We start from the raw sequence: 19,757 nt of genomic DNA on the forward strand, positions 1-19,757 counted from the left end.
TGAACCCATTGCATTTTCAATTCAATTTTAGCAATTTCCAATGCTTTTGACTGCATTCCTGGAAAATGTAAGTGATGCTCTTATCCCCTTATCGTTCGGGGAAAAGGGTATCACTAGCTCGGCCAGCCTATATTGCCCATCCATAATTGCCCAGAGGGCAGTTAAGAATCAACCACATTGCTGTGGATCTGGGAGTTACATTTAGGCCAGACCAGGTAAGGATAACAGTTTCCTTCCCTAAAGGACATTTGTGAACCAGATGGGCTTTGCCAATAATCAACAATAGGTTCATGGTCGTCATTAGACTCAATTTCAGATTTGTTTTTCCCTTCAACTCAAATTCAGCCATCTGTCATGGTAGATTTAAATATAATCTGACTCCCTTGACTAACATTCCAGCAATAATATTGCTAGGCCATTCTCCCTCCCGAAACCAACTGAATACAACATACCACTTTTGAGTCCAATAATCCTCAACCCAACCTGGAATTAAAGATTTTGATTCTGTCAACAGCCCCCAATTTGTTATAGACCAGAGCAAACCCCCTTCAAATAAATGAAGGAGGTAGCCTAGATCCACCTTCTTTCTTACTTTCAGGCAAATATAGCTACCGCGTTCCAAATGTAATTTGAATAGTCATGCTACTTAGTTTTAAACAAAATACATTTTATTCTTACACCCAGTTAAAATACAAACAAAAAGAAAGAAGAATTGGTCTAACTTTAACTCTATTGAAGAACTTAGAAGAATAATAGATTATTTAACCACTAAGCAGCAACTGTTCCAATGTGGTAATATTGCATAAACACACCTTTGATAAAAGCAAAATCAGTAAAATAAATGTTCTTATGTGCTCTATCCTCCAGTCTAGGAGAAAAGAACACCAAGATAAAATTCTGGCAGGGAAAGAGAATTCAAACGTTTTGCCATGTGCAGCAGCTTCCACAACAAACTTCAAAACCCTAACAACTAAAACTCTGGTTCTGTGGGAGCCTGATTCTACCCACTCATGTTGCTTCTATTGTTCTACCTAAAAAAAAATCAGGGCCTCACAAACGGTTTACTTTATCGTCTTGGAAGGCACAACTTGTCATCTTTGTCTCAAAACTGGTCTTCAAAAAAAATGACAAAACACATCTCTTAAAGCTATAGTATTGTCACAGATGAAATTTAAACATCAGCCTAATAGGTCAAAGTTCAAAATGTCAGAATCCAAATCTAGAAAAGTCTTGTTCAATTTCAATTCAATTATTGTGAAATACATAATATTCAATATAGTTTGATTTTTTTTTAAAAAGTACTTACAGCTTCAACTTCCTTCAGTACAGTATGCTTGATTTTCATATCTTCAAAAACTGCTTCAATTACTATGTCAGCTTTCTCAAATCCTTTGTAGTCTAACTGACCAATCAAGTTTGATAACAGTCTATCGCGCTCAAATGATGTTAAATTCTTTCTCTTTACTTTATCATTCAATCTGTTAGGATTCCACAAGGACATGATTAGAGCAAAACTATAACCCAAAGTAAATAATGATATAACTCATGTTACATTAAGCACTGGAGAACTGCTGCAGTTCTGCACCAAAAAGGCTAAAAATATGCAGTGATTCTACAATTCAATATGACAGGGTTATAGAAAAACAAGAAAATGTTCTTGGAGAAACATTCCTATTTTTTGAACTGATCGTTCAAATCAGCATGACAAATAAAACTATTAGTACATGCAATAGCATTTACATCATCTGAATTCAAAAGATATTTACCAAAACTATGAATTAGAGAGTATCATAATCAATAGATCACATACCCTTTATAGATTTGTTGTTGACCTCTATCAAGGCCTTCCATTGTTGTATCTTTTAAGACAGTTAAAATACCTTTGTCTATTGTGACTTGTGCTATACCAGCACCCATTAGACCAGCACCCAAAATGGCAACTGTCCTGAAGAAAACAGAAAATTGCAATAGGTCAATTAATCCATTAACAAGTTAATGAAATTGTAAATAAAAACGGATCTGGTATTTCTTTAGCTTGTAGGCATCAAAACAAATGGAATAGAGTGAGTCTGCAGTACTCATTAAAAGCTTCCAGTGTAGGTACCGGCATCAAATTTTCAATTACTGTGAAACCTCTCTGCCAGTAGTAATTGTACAATTATGAAGTGGCATTCTTTTAGTTTTTAATTATTGATGAAATGTTTTTAATTAACAAATTTTTTGCTTTTTTGTTTGTCCTTTCTGCGCACCCCCCCCCCCTTTCTTAGAACTTTTTCTTTCTCTCTAGTTGGCTTCCTGCACATGAATTGACATGGAATTAAATATACTTAACTGACACTTGGTTCAGATTCTTCATGGTTCCAATCTGATTGAAGAAGACATACTTCTGTTTGCTTTATTGATGAAATTTCAATATTCCCAACAGAAGGCACTGAAACATGAGTTTGCTCTGACAGGAAACTGTTCTAAACACAAAGTCCAGAAGCCCTTTACAGGGACTGAACCTCTGTGAATAAATGAATCAATAAGCATAAATAATACTGAATGGCTGTTTGTTTGTTGTAAAATATGGATCTTTGTTTATATCCAAAGGCACTTTAGAGGTCAAAGATGGTAGCTAAATTCCATTGGATCATTTTGCACAAGAAATAAAATTGATCTTTCCTCACCATGAACTATGGAGTTGTCACATTATAGATTTTTGTTATTATAAACTAATCTGATTCAGTCCCAAGCATCTAAAACAAATACTGGTGACTGTGAATTACTTGAGTATATAGCTGCAAGTTTCAAAATTATTTAGAGATATGCCAAAACTTGTAAAGACTACTGAAATATCAGCTTACAAACAGACTATGGAGATGTGTGAATTCGACCTGCAGAGAACAGCAGAAAGCAAGAAAAACTTGAGACTCAGGATAATGGACTGTTTGTTTTGTGGCACTCAGAAGGTGGGTTTGAGAACCACCGGTACAGCTGAATATTTTGACTTTAGGAGCACAATAAGAGTTAGGAGGAAATCAAACACTATTCTGCTGAAACAAAGTGAGGTAGTGTGGAATAAAAACTTTCTCCCTTAAAATCTGCTGTTCTTTTGTTCACTGGTTAAGAGTGTATTAACAATTCAACTAGAGGCCAACACAGTTGCTGGATCTGACTCCAAGTACTGTATTAATCTCTTTAATTCAGCAATGTTTTTCTTACAAACATTCTTTGGTGTCTTGTTTGTGCTTGTTTTATTCTTGGTATATGTAACTTGCTCTCTTCAACCCTAAAAGAATTTAGCTGGAATTTACATTCAGTAATAATTTGGAATAAGCTAGCCCTTTAAATAAAAGCTTGACTGCTCACCTGCTTTAACTCAAATCATTGCTAATTAAAGAGGGGTCGACACAAGCTCTTAAACTGTAGTTCATGGACAGATCTAGTTGTCATGACACTTCTGGTATGAATTAAAAGTGAATAATCCATAATTATGTTTTAGACGAGCCGGTGTTGGACTGGGATGGACAAAGTTAAAAATCACACAACGTGAAGTTATAGTTCAACAGGTGTATTTGGAAGCACTAGTTTTCTAAGCACTGTTTCTTCATCAGGTGGTTGTGAAGCAGGACCATAAGACACAGAATTTGTAGTAAAAGAGTTGGGCTTTGGGACAGGCAACAATGCAAGGTGGCCGAGCAGAGACCGATAGCCAGGTTCGGTGCCCATGAGGGTGGCCACAACCAGGACCTGTGGCTCATGTCACACTACAGATGACCACACTCTGTCTCTCACACACACACACAAACCCCCTCTCATATGCACACACATACAGCTCCCTGCATTCACACTAACTTATACCTCATCTCTCTCTCTCACTCACTCACACACACACACGGACACGCACACAGTCTCTCTTTCCTGCATACGCACACACAAATTTATGGAGTTAATTTGTATTTGCTGAATTTTATTTGCAGATATGTTCTATTTTGCTCAAAAAATGCAGAACCTGCAGGCAGTCAATGTAGGCATGTAATATTTTGTAAATTCCACTTTGGAAATAGAACCAATATGACTCAAGATTGGGATACTGACAGACTCTAACCTCACATCTTTAAGGCATTGTGTGAGCTGAGGTGTCACCTTTTGTTATAAAACCTTAAGTTATCATGAGAATGTGACTTGAATGTAGTTCTGGAATTTACATATTAAAGAACCAAAACCAGCAAATCCATTCTAGAAGATGACAGACTTAACCAGGGTTTGTTCAATACATCATTTCAGTTGCATGACACCAATGTTTGCAAGGTTTGTGAAGGTTTGTAGCTCAGGTTGAGATTTAGGGTGTAGGTTTGCTTGCTGAGCTGTCGGTTTGATATCCAGACGTTTCGTTACCTGGCTAGGTAACATCATCAGTGGCGACCTCCAAGCGAAGTGAAGCTGTTGTCTCCTGTTTTCTAATTAGGACTTTCTCCTGGATGGGGTTCCTGGGGTTTGTGGTGATGTCATTTCCTGTTCGTTTGCTGAGGGGTTGATAGATGGTATCTAGATCTACGTGTTTGTTTATGGCGTTGTGGTTGGAGTGCCAGGCCTCGAGGGATTCTCTGGCATGCCTTTGCTTAGCCTGTCCCAGGATAGATGTGTTGTCCCAGTCAAAATGGTGGCTTTTTTCATCCGTGTGTAGGGCTACGAGGGAGAGAGGGTAGTGTCTTTTTGTGGCTAGCTGGTGTCCGTGTATCCTGGTGGCTAACTTTCTTCCTGTTTGTCCTATGTAGTGTTTGTGGCAGTCCTTGCATGGAATTTTGTAGATGACGTTGGTTTTGTCCATGGGATGTACTGTGTCTTTTAAGTTTGTTAGTTTTGTTTGAGAGTGTTGGTGGGTTTGTGTGCTACTAGGATTCTGAGGGGTCTTAGTAGTCTGGCTGTCATTTCTGAAACTTCTTTGATGTATGGGTAAGGTGGTTAGGGTTTCTGGCTGTGTTTGGCCTGCTTGTCGTGGTTTGTTCTTGAGGAATCTGCGCACTGTATTTTTTGAGTATCCGTTCTTCTTGAATACGTTGTATAGGTGGTTCTCCTCTGTTTTGCGTAGTCCGTCTGTGCTGCAGTGTGTGGTGGCTCATTGGAATAGTGTTCTGATACAGCTTTGTTTGTGTGCGTTGGGATGGTTGCTGGTGTAGTTGAGTATTTGGTCAGTGTTTGTCGGTTTTCTGTATACGCAGGTTTGTAGTTCTCCATTGTCCTTTCTTTCGACTGTGACGTCCAGGAATGCGAGTTTGTTGTCGGTTTCTTCCTCCTTGGTGAACTTTATGCCTGTGAGGGTGTTGTTGATGATGTTAAATGTCTCTTCTATCTTGTTTCGTTTTGTGATGACAAATGTGTCATCTACGTAGCGGACCCAGAGTTTTGATTTGATGGTTGGTAGGGCCTTTTGTTCTAGTCTTTGCATTACCGCTTCTGCTATGAATCCTGAGAGCGGAGATCCCATGGGTGTGCCGTTGGTTTGTTTGTAGACTATGTTGTTGAAAGTGAAGTGGGTGGTGAGGCACAGCTCCACTAGCTTCATGATGTTTTCGTTGGTAATGTGATTGATGGTGGTTGGTGTGTGTGATGGTCTCTTCTAAAAGTGTGGTAAGTGTTTCCTTTGCCAGGTCGATGTTGATGGAGGTGAACAGTGCCGCTACATCAAGTGAGATCATTGCTTCGTCTTCCTTTATTTTGGTGTTTTTGATGATTTTTAGGATCTTTTGCTACAAAGTCTGCGCCTTACAGTTCTGCTTCACAACTACGTGAAGAAGTTGTGCTTCGAAAGCTAGTGCTTCCAAATAAACTAGCTGGAATATAACCTGGTGTTGTGATTTTTAACTTAATCCATGATTAGTCACAGTCACTTACTGTTAATTGTTGAGATATATTAATTAAACAGTTAATTTTTAAAAAGTGCATAATGCAAGAAGTTCAAAAACAAATGTTTTACATCCAAAAGAAGGTCTAAGAAAGGTGACTTAACAAAATAATTGGACATTTCAGTATATAAATCAGACAGAGCGCAACTATGGAAATAGCATCTAGACTTGAGTAACATACAACATTCAGTTAAATTTCGCCCCAATTGCTTAAGGGGTTCATCCTTCATTTTCCCTCATTTTTGATACCAATGTACCAACTCTGAGTAAGCAAACAAACAGGTCACAGGAACATATGAAATAAGAAATAGACTATTCAGCCCTCAAGCCTGTTTCCTATTCAATAAGGTAGTGTCTCAGCTGTTTGTGTTTCAAATTCCATATTCCCAGTAAGCTTTGATTCGCCTGCTAACAAAAAAAACTATTTACTGTTGCCTTATCAATATTCAAAGACCCTGATTTCACAATTTTCTAAGGCAGAGAATTCCAAAGTTTCACAAACCTCAAAAGAAAACAAAATTCTCCTCACCTATGGCCTAAAAGAACAACCACTAATTTTTTAAAACAGTGGCCCCCAGTTCAAGATACCAATTCCATGATCTTTTGCAAGTTTCTGCTCATTAAGTCGCTCCTCACTCTTCTAAACTACAATGGAAACAAGCCCAGCTTCTCAAACCACTAACCTTCTTGATTACATCCAATAACTGCAAGCTAATCTTTAGTGACTCATACATTAAAACATCTAAATCCCACTACACCTACAAATTTCACAATCATTCTCAAATTAGGTAGTATGTTTCCTTCATTTGTCCTGTCAAAGCAAGTACCTTTATATTTCCTACATTATGCTCAATCTGGCAGATTGTTATCTACTCACTCAACCCATTTATATCCTTCTGCGAATGTGGCTATCATGCCTTTGATAACCCCATCTAAACTTTCTAACGATTTCAGTTAAGAACTAAGTCCCACACGAATAGTTTGGATTCCACATATCAAATCCTGCCAATCGGGCAATTTAATATATATATAGATATAAAAACATAAGAAATTGGAGGATTGGCCACCTGGCCTCTTGAGCCTGATCCACCATTCAATAAAATCATGGTAGATCTTTTCGTAGACTCAACTCCACTACCGCAGGGATCCATGCTGGGACCACAGCTTTTTGCAATATATGTAAATGATATAGAAGATGGTATCAGCAATAACATTAGCAAATTTGCTGATGATACAAAGCTGGGTGGTAGGGTGAAATGTGATGAGGATGTTAGGAGATTACAGGGTGACCTGGACAAGTTAGGTGAGTGGGTAGATGCATGGCAGGTGCAGTTTAATGTGGATAAATGTCTGGTTATCCACTTTGGTGGCAAGAACAGGAAGGCAGATTACTACCTCAATGGTATCAAATTCGGTAAAGGGGCTGTTCAGAGAGATCTGGGTGTTCTTGTCCACCAGTCAATGAAGGCAAGCATGCAGGTACAGCAGGTCGTGAAGAAGGCTAATAGCATGCTGGCCTTCATAACAAGAGGAATTGAGTATAGAAGCAAAGAGGTGCTTCTGCAGCTGTACAGGGCCCTGGTGAGACCACACCTGGAGTACTGTGTACAGTTCTGGTCTCCAAATTTGAGGAAAGACATTCTGGCTATTGAGGGAGTGCAGTGTTCACGAGGTCAATTCCTGGAATGGCAGGATTGCCTGACACGGAAAGACTGAAGCGACTGGGCTTGTATACCCTTGAGTTTAGAAGACTGAGAGGGGATCTGATTGAAACGTATAGGATTATGAAAGGATTGGACACTCTGGCAGGAGGAAACATATTTCCGCTGATGGGGGAGTGCCGAACCAGAGGACACAACTTAAAAATACGGGGTAGACCATTTAGGATAGAGATAAGGAGAACCTACTTCACCCAGAGAGTGGTGGCTGTGTGGAATGCTCTGCCCCAGAGGGCAGTGGAGGCCCAGTCTCTGGATTCATTTAAGAAAGAATTGGATAGAGCTCTTAAAGATAGTGGAGTCAAGGGTTATGGAGATAAGGCTGGAACAGGATACTGATTGGGAATGATCAGCCATGATCATATTGAATGGCAGTGCAGGCTCGAAGGGCTGAATGGCCTACTCCTGCATCTATTGTCTATTGTCTATTGTCTACCCACCCACTCACCATAACCCTGAATTCCTTTCTGTTCAAAAATCTACCTCCTAGTTCTAGTTTCACCTGCCAGTGGAAACAACCTCTCTGCTTCTCTCTTACAGAAATATATACAATATGAAGGGAAGAGGTAAGATAACCCTCACTTTCTTCTAAATTCTAATGAGCATAATACCAGTCTAGTCAATCTCTCATAAGCCAAACCCCTCAACTCTGGAATCAATCTAGTGAACTTCGTCTGCATCCCCTCCAAAGCCAGTCCATCCTTTCTTAAGTAAAGAGACCAAAACTGCATGCAGTACTCCAGGTGCAGCCTCATCAGTACCTTGTACAGCTGCAGCATAATCTCCATTTTAAACTCCATCCCTCTAACAATGAAAATCAATATTCCATTTGCCTTAATTACCTGCTGCACCTGCAAACCAACTTTTTGCGATACTTGCACAAGCACTACCAGGTCCTCTACACAGTAGCATGCTGCAATTTTCCCAGCATTTAATAATAGCCTATGTTTCTGTTATTCCAACCAAAATGGATGACCTCACAGTTACCAATATCATACTCCATCTGCCAGACGTTTGCCCACTCACTCAGCCTATACGAGAAGGCATAACTACAAATTATGGGGTGAAAGATTTAAGACAGATGTCAGAGGGAGGTTTTTTACGTGGAGAGTGCTAAGGGTGTGGAATGCCCTACCTGCTAATGTAGTCAACTCAGCCACATTGGGGAGATTTAAACAATCCTTAGCTAAGCACATGGATGAGTTTGGGATAGTGTAGGGGGATGAGCTAAGAATAGTTCACAGGTTTGCGCAACATTGAGGGCTGAGGGGCCTGTTCTGCGCTGTATTGTTCTATGTTCAACCCATCTATACCTCTCCACAGACTTTGTGTCCTCGACACACTTTGTCATTTACTCATCTTCTTGTCATCTGCGAACTTTGACACACTACACTTGGTCCCCAAACTCCAAACCATCTATGTAAATTGCCAACAGTTGTAGGCCCAACACTGATCCCGGAGGCATACCACTGATTCCCTTTATCCACAGGACCGGTTTCTCCTTCAAATGAAGCCCATGATCTCATTTTCTGATTATCTAAACCATTAGCATCTACCCTTCAATGCAAAAATTGCCCAGGTATGAACGTTCCTTAAAAGATTAGAAGAATAGAACACTAGATATCCATGTAATTTAAGAAATATACATACTCAGTTTCCTTCTGCGGTTTTCCAAATTTGTTCTTCTTGCATGCCACTTGACCATGATAAAGGCCAGTAAGTGCTTTTGATTCATTTGTCATTGCCAGTTCTCCAAATTTCTAGACAAAATATGAAACACATTCACAGGGTCCCGATAAATAAAAATACTACCAGCAATATCAAGAATTTCTGTTGCAGGTTATTAACAACTTCAACAATACGTATGATAACCTCTCACACGATAATCATACCACGTCAGTCTGGCCTTCTCAAACTTGCCCCTTGCCTGAGGCATGGTGCCCCTCAGGTTGTCACCACCGCTGGAGTATGGCGACATACCTTCGATGTGATAAAGGCCTATTTTATTCCACTAATTATCTGCAACTATAGGCATCAAGTTTCTATAATACTGCAACTAAGGTAGTCGCAATGAGTCGAAAAGAGATGTTCCAGATAAACTATCTCTTGTTACAAGGTATAGTTCACTTGTAGCACATTTGCTGCAGTCACTGATTTATTGCAAAGTGTTAAATCTATGAAACAAAATAACTCATGAATTTGTATTAAGTTATATTCATTATAAAATACCCATTCCGGAAGCAGATGCAACATTTGACACATTGCTATATTGCAAAATACTGAGTAAGAATGGAGGAATAATATGAGAATCTTCGCAAAGCCTTACTGACAGAAGTTGCAGATACAAGTTTTGATCAGGGACAGGAGAAAGTGAGGACTGCAGATGCTGGAGATCAGAGCTGAAAATGTGTTGCTGGAAAAGCGCAGCAGGTCAGGCAGCATCCAAGGACCAGGAGAATCGACGTTTCGGGCATAAGCCCTTCTTCAGGAATGAGGAAAGTGTGTCCAGCAGGCTAAGATAAAAGGTAGGGAGGAGGGACTTAGGGGAGGGGCGTTGGGAATGCGAGAGGCGGAGGGAGGTCAAGGTGAGGGTGATAGGCCGGAGTGGGGTGGGGGCGGAGAGGTCAGGAAGAAGATTGCAGGTTAGGAAGGCGGTGCTGAGTTCGAGGGATTTGACTGAGACAAGGTGGGGGGAGGGGAAATGAGGAAACTGGAGAAATCTGAGTTCATCCCTTGTGGTTGGAGGGTTGCCAGGTGGAAGATGAGGCGCTCTTCCTCCAACCGTCGTGTTGCCATGGTCTGGCGATGGAGGAGTCCAAGGACCTGCATGTCCTTGGTGGAGTGGGAGGGGGGGTTGAAGTGTTGGGCTATGGGGTGGTTGAGTTGGTTGGTCCGGGTGTCCCAGAGGTGTTCTCTGGCTACGGGGTGGACACCTCTGGGACACCCGGACCACCAACCCAACCACCCGTAGCCAGAGAACACCTCTGGGACACCCGGACCAACCAACCCAACCACCCCATAGCCCAACACTTCAACCCCCCCTCCCACTCCACCAAGGACATGCAGGTCCTTGGACTCCTCCATCGCCAGACCATGGCAACACGACAGTTGGAGGAAGAGCGCCTCATCTTCCGCCTAGGAACCCTCCAACCACAAGGGATGAACTCAGATTTCTCCAGTTTCCTCATTTCCCCTCCCCCCACCTTGTCCCAGTCAAATCCCTCGAACTCAGCACCGCCTTCCTAACCTGCAATCTTCTTCCTGACCTCTCTGCCCCCACCCCACTCCGGCCTATCACCCTCACCTTGACCTCCCTCCACCTCTCGCATTCCCAACGCCCCTCCCCCAAGTCCCTCCTCCCTACCTTTTATCTTAGCCTGCTGGACACACTTTCCTCATTCCTGAAGAAGAGCTGATGCCCGAAACGTCGATTCTCCTGTTCCTTGGATGCTGCCTGACCTGCTGCGCTTGGTCAGGGACAGACATATTGACATTGAGTATCCTAGCACTGGTTTTTAAATCTCCTTCAATTTTCATTACATTTCTACAGCACATTTGCAGTGTGATTTTTAGGGTTGTTAAGGAGGAATACTGTGAGTGAGCTTTTATTGATAGACGGATTGAGTTTCGGAACCATGAAGTCATGCTGCAGCTGTACAAAACTCTGGTATGGCCACATTTGGAGTATTGTGTACAGTTCTGGACACTGCATTATAAGGAGGACGTGGAAGCTTTGGAAAGGGTTCAGAGGAGATTTATTAGGATGTTGCCTGGTATGGAGGGAAAGTCTTATGAGGAAAGGATGAGGGCCTGGAGGCTGTTTTCATAAGAGAAATGATGATTAAGAGGTGACTTAATTGAGACACAAGATAATCAGAGGGTTAAATAGGTTGGACAGTGAGAGCCTTTTTCCTTGGATAGCAATGCCTAGCATGAGGGGACATAGCTTTAAATTGAGGGGTGATAGATATAGGACAGACGTCAGAGGTACTTTCTTTACTCAGAATAGTAGGGGCATGGAATGCAAAGCCTGAAACAGTAATAGACTCACCAACTTTAAGGGCATTTAAATGGTCATTGGATAGACATATGGATGAAAGTGCAATAGTGTAGAATACATTAGGTTGGTGCAACCTTGCGGGCCGAAGGGCACTGTAAATGTTCCACGTTCTATGAACCACAGAGATCTTCTTGACATAACTTGGTTCTAATCACTCAAATACTTTTCCTGAATCCCATGATTTTATATGTGCAATGCATTTTTACCTTACCTGTGACTCAATTAGATAACCGGCATTCGATCCCTGCTCTAATCCAGTTTTCACAACCTTAAATAAAGTGATATGTTAAATGACTGATTTGAATTGCATAATCATTTACTTGTCCAAGCTTAACAAATCTCAAGAAATATTGACCTAAACCTACCTCAATGATCTTCAGTGGGGCAGGATAAAGTCCTTTGGATTGTGCCATCACTTTTTTTCTTACCATTTTATAAATTTGCTCCCTGATTATAGGGAACTTAAATGCCCACGACTGCACCGCTGCAACAAATAAAATAAAGCTTAGAAAAGAAATTCTTTTTATGACTCAGAATACAAACCTTCATGATAGTCTGCAATTTGTATTGACATAGTAATTTTAAAATATCACATAATGCTTTAGAAAAGAACAGATGAAACAGAATTTGAATAAGGGCTAACTAAAAGGAATTCTTGAGGACGCTGTTAAAAGGGGAGAGAAAAAGGGTCAAAATAAGGCTGCAATTTAGGTAGGGAGTTAGAAGTACTTGAATCCAAATGGTCAAGATTCTGCCACTACATGAACAATTCCCAACAAGCACTTTGCAAGGATTGTTGCAGAGAAGCCTAGTTTTATAGATACTTTCAGATACAGATTAGGAGCAGGTGGCAAGAGGGTTTGGAAATGACATGGACTTGTTATAAGAGGGTTGGCATGGGAATAACGGAACATTGGATTGGTGAATATGAATGGAAATGGTTTTATATGACAAAATGATAAGTACGGAGTACAAAAAATAAAAAAAATTAAAAAGCTATTATATTTGATTAAAAAAAGCTTCACTGGGGACTTGTTGGGACAGCACTATGACCAGAGAATTACCTCTCACAACCACGATCATCCATCCTGCTTGCTACCTCACTAATCTCTTCTATGTGATTTCATAAACCATTCATAGACACTTGCCCAATTGTGAAATCTGGACCTGATGGCTAGTATCCGAGGTACTTGAAATAAATGACTGAGGAGGTTGTACACGCATTGTTTATAATCACCCAAAATTTCCTAGATTGTGAAAAGGTTTCACAGGGTTGGAAAACTGAAAATGTAACAGCACTATTCAAGAAAGGAGGGAGACAGAAAGCTAGGAACTCTGAGCTAGGTGACCTAATCGACATTGGCAAAATGCTAGCATCCATTTGAAGGAAGGAATACCAGGTCATTTAGAAATTCATAAGACAATCAGACAAAGTCAAAGAACAAAGAACTGCAGATACTGAAAATATTTTTAAAAATCAGAAATTGCTGGACAACTCAGTAGATCTGACTGTATCTACACAGAGAAAGCAGATTTCACCGAATCCAAAATGTTATCTTTGCTTTTTCGCCCCAGATTTTGCCAGATTTGCAGGAGTTTCTTCAGCAATTTCTGTTTTTTGTTTCAGGCAGAATCAATTTCCTTTTCACAAAACAATGTAACATTTAACAAATTTACTAGGGTACTTTGAGGATGTAACTTAGCAGAATGGACATATGAAATCCAATAAAAGTAGTGTATGTGAATTGCAGAAGACATTGGATACAGTGCCACATAAAATGTTAGTACACAAGTGAGTGGTTATGTTGTTGAGGGACAATAGCATAGATGGAGGATTGACTACGTAACAGGAAGCAGAGTTGGAATACATGGGTCATTTTCAGTTTGGCAAACTCTATCTAATCGAGTGCCACAGATTGCAGGTGCCACAACCATTTATTAGAATAGATTAGATTACTTACAGTGTGGAAACAGGCCCTTCGGCCCAACAAGTCCACACCGATCCGCCGAAGCGCAACCCACCCATACCCCTGCATTTACCCCTTACCTAACACTACAGGCAATTTAACATGGCCAATTCACCTGACCTGCACATCTTTGGACTGTGGGAGGAAACCGGAGCACCCGGAGGAAACCCACGCAGACACTTAAGATCTGTATTAACAGCTTGGTGGAAAGATGGACTATAATGCAGCCAAACTTGCTCATGTTCAAATATAGGTAAGAAAGTTGCGAGGATGACATAATTTGCATAAATACAGGTAGGGTAAGTGAGTTGGAACAAAATTAGCAGATGGAGTACAAGGTCAGAAAATACAGGCTTGTTCACTTTGACATGGTTAATTACAAAGAAAAACAATTTCAAATGAAGAAATATTTGCAGAATGCTACAGTAAAGAGATTGGCTGTTCTTGTACTTTAAAACACAAGGATTAGCAGGTGGGCTCAGCAGCTAATTACGAAGGCAAATGGAATACTGGCCTTATTTGCAAGGGTAATAAAGTATAAAATGAGGGAAATTTAGCCAAAATCGTACAGGCATTGGTGAGACTGCACTTTGGAGACTGTACAGTTCTGGTCCCCTTGAGGGATATACTTGTGTTGAAAGCAGTTCAGCAAAGTTTAATGTAGTTAGTTCCTGGGATGAAGGAGTTGTTTTATGAGGAAAGGATGGACTAATAAATGTGGGAGTTTAGTAGAGTGAGAGGTCATCGTAATTAAACATCTAAAATGTTTCAACAGAGCTTAACGGGTTAGATGTTGAGAGGATGTTTTGTTTCATGGACAGCCTTGATTTAGGGCCACAACTGGAAGGTGCAGAAAAACAAACTATTTGGTATAAATATTGGATATTAGAATAAGCTAAAAATCACACACTGACCTAACCACTCATTTGTGTACTAACGTTTCATATGGCACAGTATCCAATGTCTTCTGCAAATCAAATACACTACTTTTATTGGTTACAGTCCAAAAGGTTTATTTGTAAGCACTAGCTTTCAGAGCGCTACACCTTCATCAGGTAACTATGGAACAGGATCATAAGACAGAATTTATAGCAAAACATCAGAGTGTCATGCATACAACTGATCTAATATATTGAACAAAACTAGTTTGCTGTTAAGTCTTTCATCTTTTAGAAAGGATTGCAAGTTTCACTTCATTAATATGACCAGAACTTCTTTCAAATCAGATTCTCGAGATAACTTTCTAATGTAGGAATTTATAAAATATTACACTGATTGACTGCCTGTAGATTGTGCGTTTTTTGAACAAAGTAGAACGTATCTGCAATTACAATTCTGGAAATGTGCCCCATAGACTTACATGTGCGTTTGTCTGCATGCGAGGGTGGAGGTGGGAAGTCAGGGGATGATGGGGGTGGGGAGAGAAGGGAGAGAGCGAGAGCAGGTGTCTGACAAAGGTTTTGCATGAGTGTGTATGTGCGCGTTTTTGTGTATACGTGTGAAAGTATGCGTGTAAGACTGTATAGTGTAGTGGGGTCATGAACCCAAGGTCCCAGTTGAGGTCATCTTCATCGGTACAGAACTTGGCTATCAGCCTCTGTCCAGCCAAGCTGCGTTGTTGTGTATCCCTAAGACCATCTTGGAGGATGGTGACCTGAAGATCTGAGGCTCAATGTCCTTGACTGCTGAAACGTTCCCCAACTGGGAAGGAACATCCCCATCTGACTATTGTTGCACGGTGTCCATTCACCCGATGGTGTGGTGTCTACTTGGTCTCGCCTATGTACCATGCCTCGGGCATTCTTGTTTACACCATATGAGATAGACAACGATTGGCAAGTCACATTAGTACCTGCCACGTATGTGGTGGGTGGTGTACCCATGTGTAATGGTGGTACTCATGGCAACACTCTGACACGACTTGTAGCGGTTGCCCTGACAGGGTTGTTCGGTGTTGTAGTTGATATTGCCCTGAAGGTGGGATAGTTTGCTGCGAACAATCGTCTGTTTAAGGTGTGGCAATTGTTTGAAATATGAGAGATGGAGGTGTCGGGAACGTCCTGGTGAGGTGCTCATCCTCATCAATAATGTGTTGCAGGCTGCGAAGAACACGGAGTAGTTTCTCCGTTCCTGGGAAGAAATGGACAACCAAGGGTACCCGAAGCTAATTACTAGAATATTAGTAATTATGAGTGAACTACGAGAATAAGCTAAATATTATACAAAAGAGTACTTAATTAAGAATGAAAACAGGACTTGAAAACTGCTTTACAGAATTTCCAGACTGCCATAACCTGGCACTCCATACAAAGTCAAAAAAGTAACACTCCAAAATAAAAATAAGCCCATGTGGACTCTTTGAAAGGGTTGTCTGCCAATTAGTTCCACTCTCCACCCACCCCCACACAGATGGCCTAAGCCCTCCTTCTCTGTCTGAAGTATTTATCAAATTTCTTTTTGAAAATTATTATCGGTTTCACTTTTAAATTTGTGAGCACCACTGACGATGACTGGCACTTGTAGCCCATCTCTAATTGCCCTTGTTTTCAGGCAACTCATTCATGAATTTCATGGCATCTTTAACATTCAAAAACACACTTAACCCAGCTCTGGTTCTTTAAGAGTCAGAGTTATAAGAGATGTGCAGCACAGAAACAGACCCTTCGGTCCAACCCGTCCATGCCGACCACATGTCCTAACCCAATCTAGTCCCACCTGCCAGCACCCGGCCCATATCCCTCCAAACCCTTCCTATTCATATACCCATCCAAATGCCTCTTAAATGTTGCAATTGTACCAGCCTCCACCACTTCCTCTGGTAGCTCATTGCACATACACCACCCTCTGCATGAAAAAGTTGTCCCTTAGGTCTCTTCTATATCTTTCCCCTCTCACCCTAAACCTATGCCCTCTAGTTCTGGACTCCCCAACCCCAGCGAAAAGACCTTGCCTATTTACCCTATCCATGCCCCTCAATTTTGTAAACCTCTATAAGGTCACTCCTCAGCCTCCGACGCTCCAGGGAAAATAGCCCTAGCCTGTTCAGCCTCTCCCTATAGTGCAAATCCTCCAACCCTGGCAACATCCTTGTAAATCTTTTCTGAACCCTTTCAAGTTTCACAACATCTTTCTGATAGGAAGGAGACCAGAATTGTACTATTCAAGTTGCAATATTCCAACAGTGGCCTATCCAATGCCCTGTACAGCTGCAACATGACCTCCCAACTCCTGTACTCAATACTCTGACCAATAAAGGAAAGCATACCAAATGCTATCTTCACTATCCTATCGACCTGCAACTCCAATTTCAAGGAGCTATGAACCTGCACTCCAAGGTCTCTTTGTTCAGCAACACTCCCTTGGACCTTACCATTAAGTGAATAAGTCCTGCTAAGATTTGCTTTCCTAAAATGCAGCACCTCGCATTTATCTGAATTAAACTTCTCAGCCCATTGACCCATCTGGTCCAGATCCTGTCGTAATCTGAGGTAACCCTCTTCGCTGTCCACTACACCTCTAATTTTGCTTTCATCTGCAAACTTACTAACCTCACCTCTTATGCTCGCTTCCAAATCATTTATGTAAATGATAAAAAGTAGAGGACCCAGCACCAATCCTTGTGGCACTCCACTGGTCACAGGCCTCCGGTCTGAAAAACAAACCTCCACCACCACCCTCTGTCTTCGACCTTTGAGCCAGTTCTGTATCCAAATGGCTAGTTCTCACTGTATTCCATGAGATCTAACCTTGCTAATCAGTCTCCCATGGGGAACCTTGTCAAACGTCTTGCTGAAGTCCATATAGATCACATCTATTGCTCTGCCCTCATCAATCATCTTTGTTACTTTTTCAAAAAACTCAATCAAGTGTGTGAGACATGATTTCCCACGCACAAAGCCATGTTGACTATCCCTAAATCAGTCCTTGCCTTTCCAAATACATGTACATCCTGTCCCTCAGGATTCCCTCCAACAACTTGCCCACCACTGACATCAGGTCACTGGTCTGTAGTTCCCTGGCTTGTCCTTACCACCCTTCTTAAACAGTGGCACCACGTTTGCCAACCTCCAATCTTCCGGCACCTCACCTGTGACTATTGATGATACAAATACCTCAGCAAGAGGCCCAGCAATCACTTCTCTAGCTTCCCACAGAGTACTCGGGTACACCTGATCAGGTCCTGGGGATTTATCCACCTTTAACCGTTTCAAGACATCCAGCACTTCCTCCTCTGTAATATGGACATTTTGTAAGGTGTCACCATCTATTTCCCTACAGTCTATATCTTCCATATCCTTTTCCACAGTAAATACTGATGCAAAATACTCACTTAGTATCTCCCCTACTTTCTGCAGCTCCACACAAATGTCACCTTACTGATCTTTGAGGGGCCCTATTCTCTCCCTAGTTACCCTTTTGTCCTTCATATATTTGTAAAACCATTTGGGTTCTCCTTAATTCTATTTGCCAAAGCTATCTCATGTCGCCTTTTTGCCCTCCTGATTTCCCTCTTACGTACACTCCTACTTCCTTTCTACTCTCCTAAGGGTTCACTCGATCTATCCTGTCTATACCCTACATATGCTTCCTTCTTTTTCTTAACCAAACCCTCAATTTCTTTAGTCATCCAGCATTCCCTGTACCTACCAGTCTTTCCTTTCACCCTAACAGGAATACACTTTTTCTGGATTCTTGTTATCTCATTTCTGAAGGCTTCCCATTTTCCAGCCGTCCCTTTATCTGCAAAAATTTGCCCCCAATCAGCTTTTGAAAGCTCTTGCCTAATATCGTCAAAATTAGAATTTAGAACTTCAACGTTTAGATCTGGCCTATCCTTTTCCATCACTATTTTAAATCTAATAGAATTATGGTCACTGGCCCCAAAGTGCTCCCCCACTGACACCTCAGTCACCTGCCCTGCCTTATTTCCCAAGAGTAGGTCAAGGTTTGCACCTTCTCTAGTAAATACATCCACATACTGAATCAGAACATTGTCTTGTACGCACTTAACAAATTCCTCTTCACCTAAACCTTTAACACTATGGCTGTCCCAGTCTATGTTTGGAAAGTTAAAATCCCCTACCATAACCACCCTATTATTCTTACAGATAGCGGAGATCTCCTTACAAGTTTGTTTCTCAATTTCCCTCTGACTATTAGAGGGTCTATAATACAATCCAAATAAAATAACACTGGAAAATTCTACTAGCACATCACTGGTATCACAACCTCTGCAAAACAAAATATTTGTCAAGTTAGGCCAAAGTTAAAAGGTTTACCCTGTTTAAGTCTTGCTAGGTGATGATGGATATTGAGCTTTGGAAAGGATCCAAAACAGTGCCACAAGGTTAATTGCAAATTTAAAACAGTTCAGTATCCTAAATGGGCTCAAAAAGAACTGGGTCATTTCGCTTCAATAAAGCTGACTTACTTCGAATGGCTTGATCAAAATTTATAAAGTAATGAAGGAACAGGAATGTGCACGAGGATCAACTATTGCGGATCATTTGTTAATGAGACAAATGTATGAACAGAAACATTGCCAGAGATACGGGAACGAGCAGGCAAGTGGGACTAGTTGAATTGCTCTTGCAGAACTGGCATAGACATAAAGCCCTCTTCTGAATTGCAACTATTCTAAGACTTCAAATAAATTGATTATGGAGGACTAGGGTCACATTTATGAATTCCTGATGAAGGGTTTTTGCCTGACAAGTCGACTCTACTGCTCCTTGGATGCTGCATGACCTGCTGTGCTGTTCAAGCACCACACTCTCGACTCACTTTTATGAAGTAAGGGTAGAACTGGATTGGATGCTCTTTTCTATTCACAGAGTATAGTAGATTGTAAAACAGGTTGAGAATTGCATGAAGAACACAAATGCATTGTATCCTTTTTCGGGAGATCCAAACCAATTGCTGACTTGGTTGGGATCACTTCCTGAAACAGAAAGGTTTCCTGGAAAGCAAATAATGGACAATGCAATCTTCTGGATGAGCTTTGATTACTGAAGTGAGTGGCAAAGGAATTTCCACTTTTCCTGGGGTTTTTATATTTATTTCCATTTCCTGAGATTACGTGGCTCAAAATTAGTGGGGAATATATCAGAGATTTACAGCATGG

The 19,757-nt window shown here is 41.1% G+C and overlaps 1 protein-coding gene across 1 annotated transcript in view; it reads right to left on the reverse strand.

Moving 5' to 3' along the window:
* The window catches only part of LOC140467200 (trifunctional enzyme subunit alpha, mitochondrial-like), a 125,970-nt gene that overhangs the window by 37,987 nt on the left and 68,226 nt on the right, over window positions 1-19,757 (reverse strand). The window contains exons 9-13 of the mRNA XM_072563399.1: window positions 12,032-12,150; window positions 11,878-11,934; window positions 9,257-9,366; window positions 1,811-1,945; window positions 1,307-1,478 (exon numbers count right to left, since the gene is read on the reverse strand). Of these exons, the coding sequence (XP_072419500.1) occupies window positions 1,307-1,478; window positions 1,811-1,945; window positions 9,257-9,366; window positions 11,878-11,934; window positions 12,032-12,150 (593 nt within the window). The remainder of the gene's footprint in view (window positions 1-1,306; window positions 1,479-1,810; window positions 1,946-9,256; window positions 9,367-11,877; window positions 11,935-12,031; window positions 12,151-19,757) is intronic.

This window comes from Chiloscyllium punctatum, chromosome 3, assembly GCF_047496795.1.
Source record: "Chiloscyllium punctatum isolate Juve2018m chromosome 3, sChiPun1.3, whole genome shotgun sequence".
Taxonomy (NCBI): domain Eukaryota; kingdom Metazoa; phylum Chordata; class Chondrichthyes; order Orectolobiformes; family Hemiscylliidae; genus Chiloscyllium; species Chiloscyllium punctatum.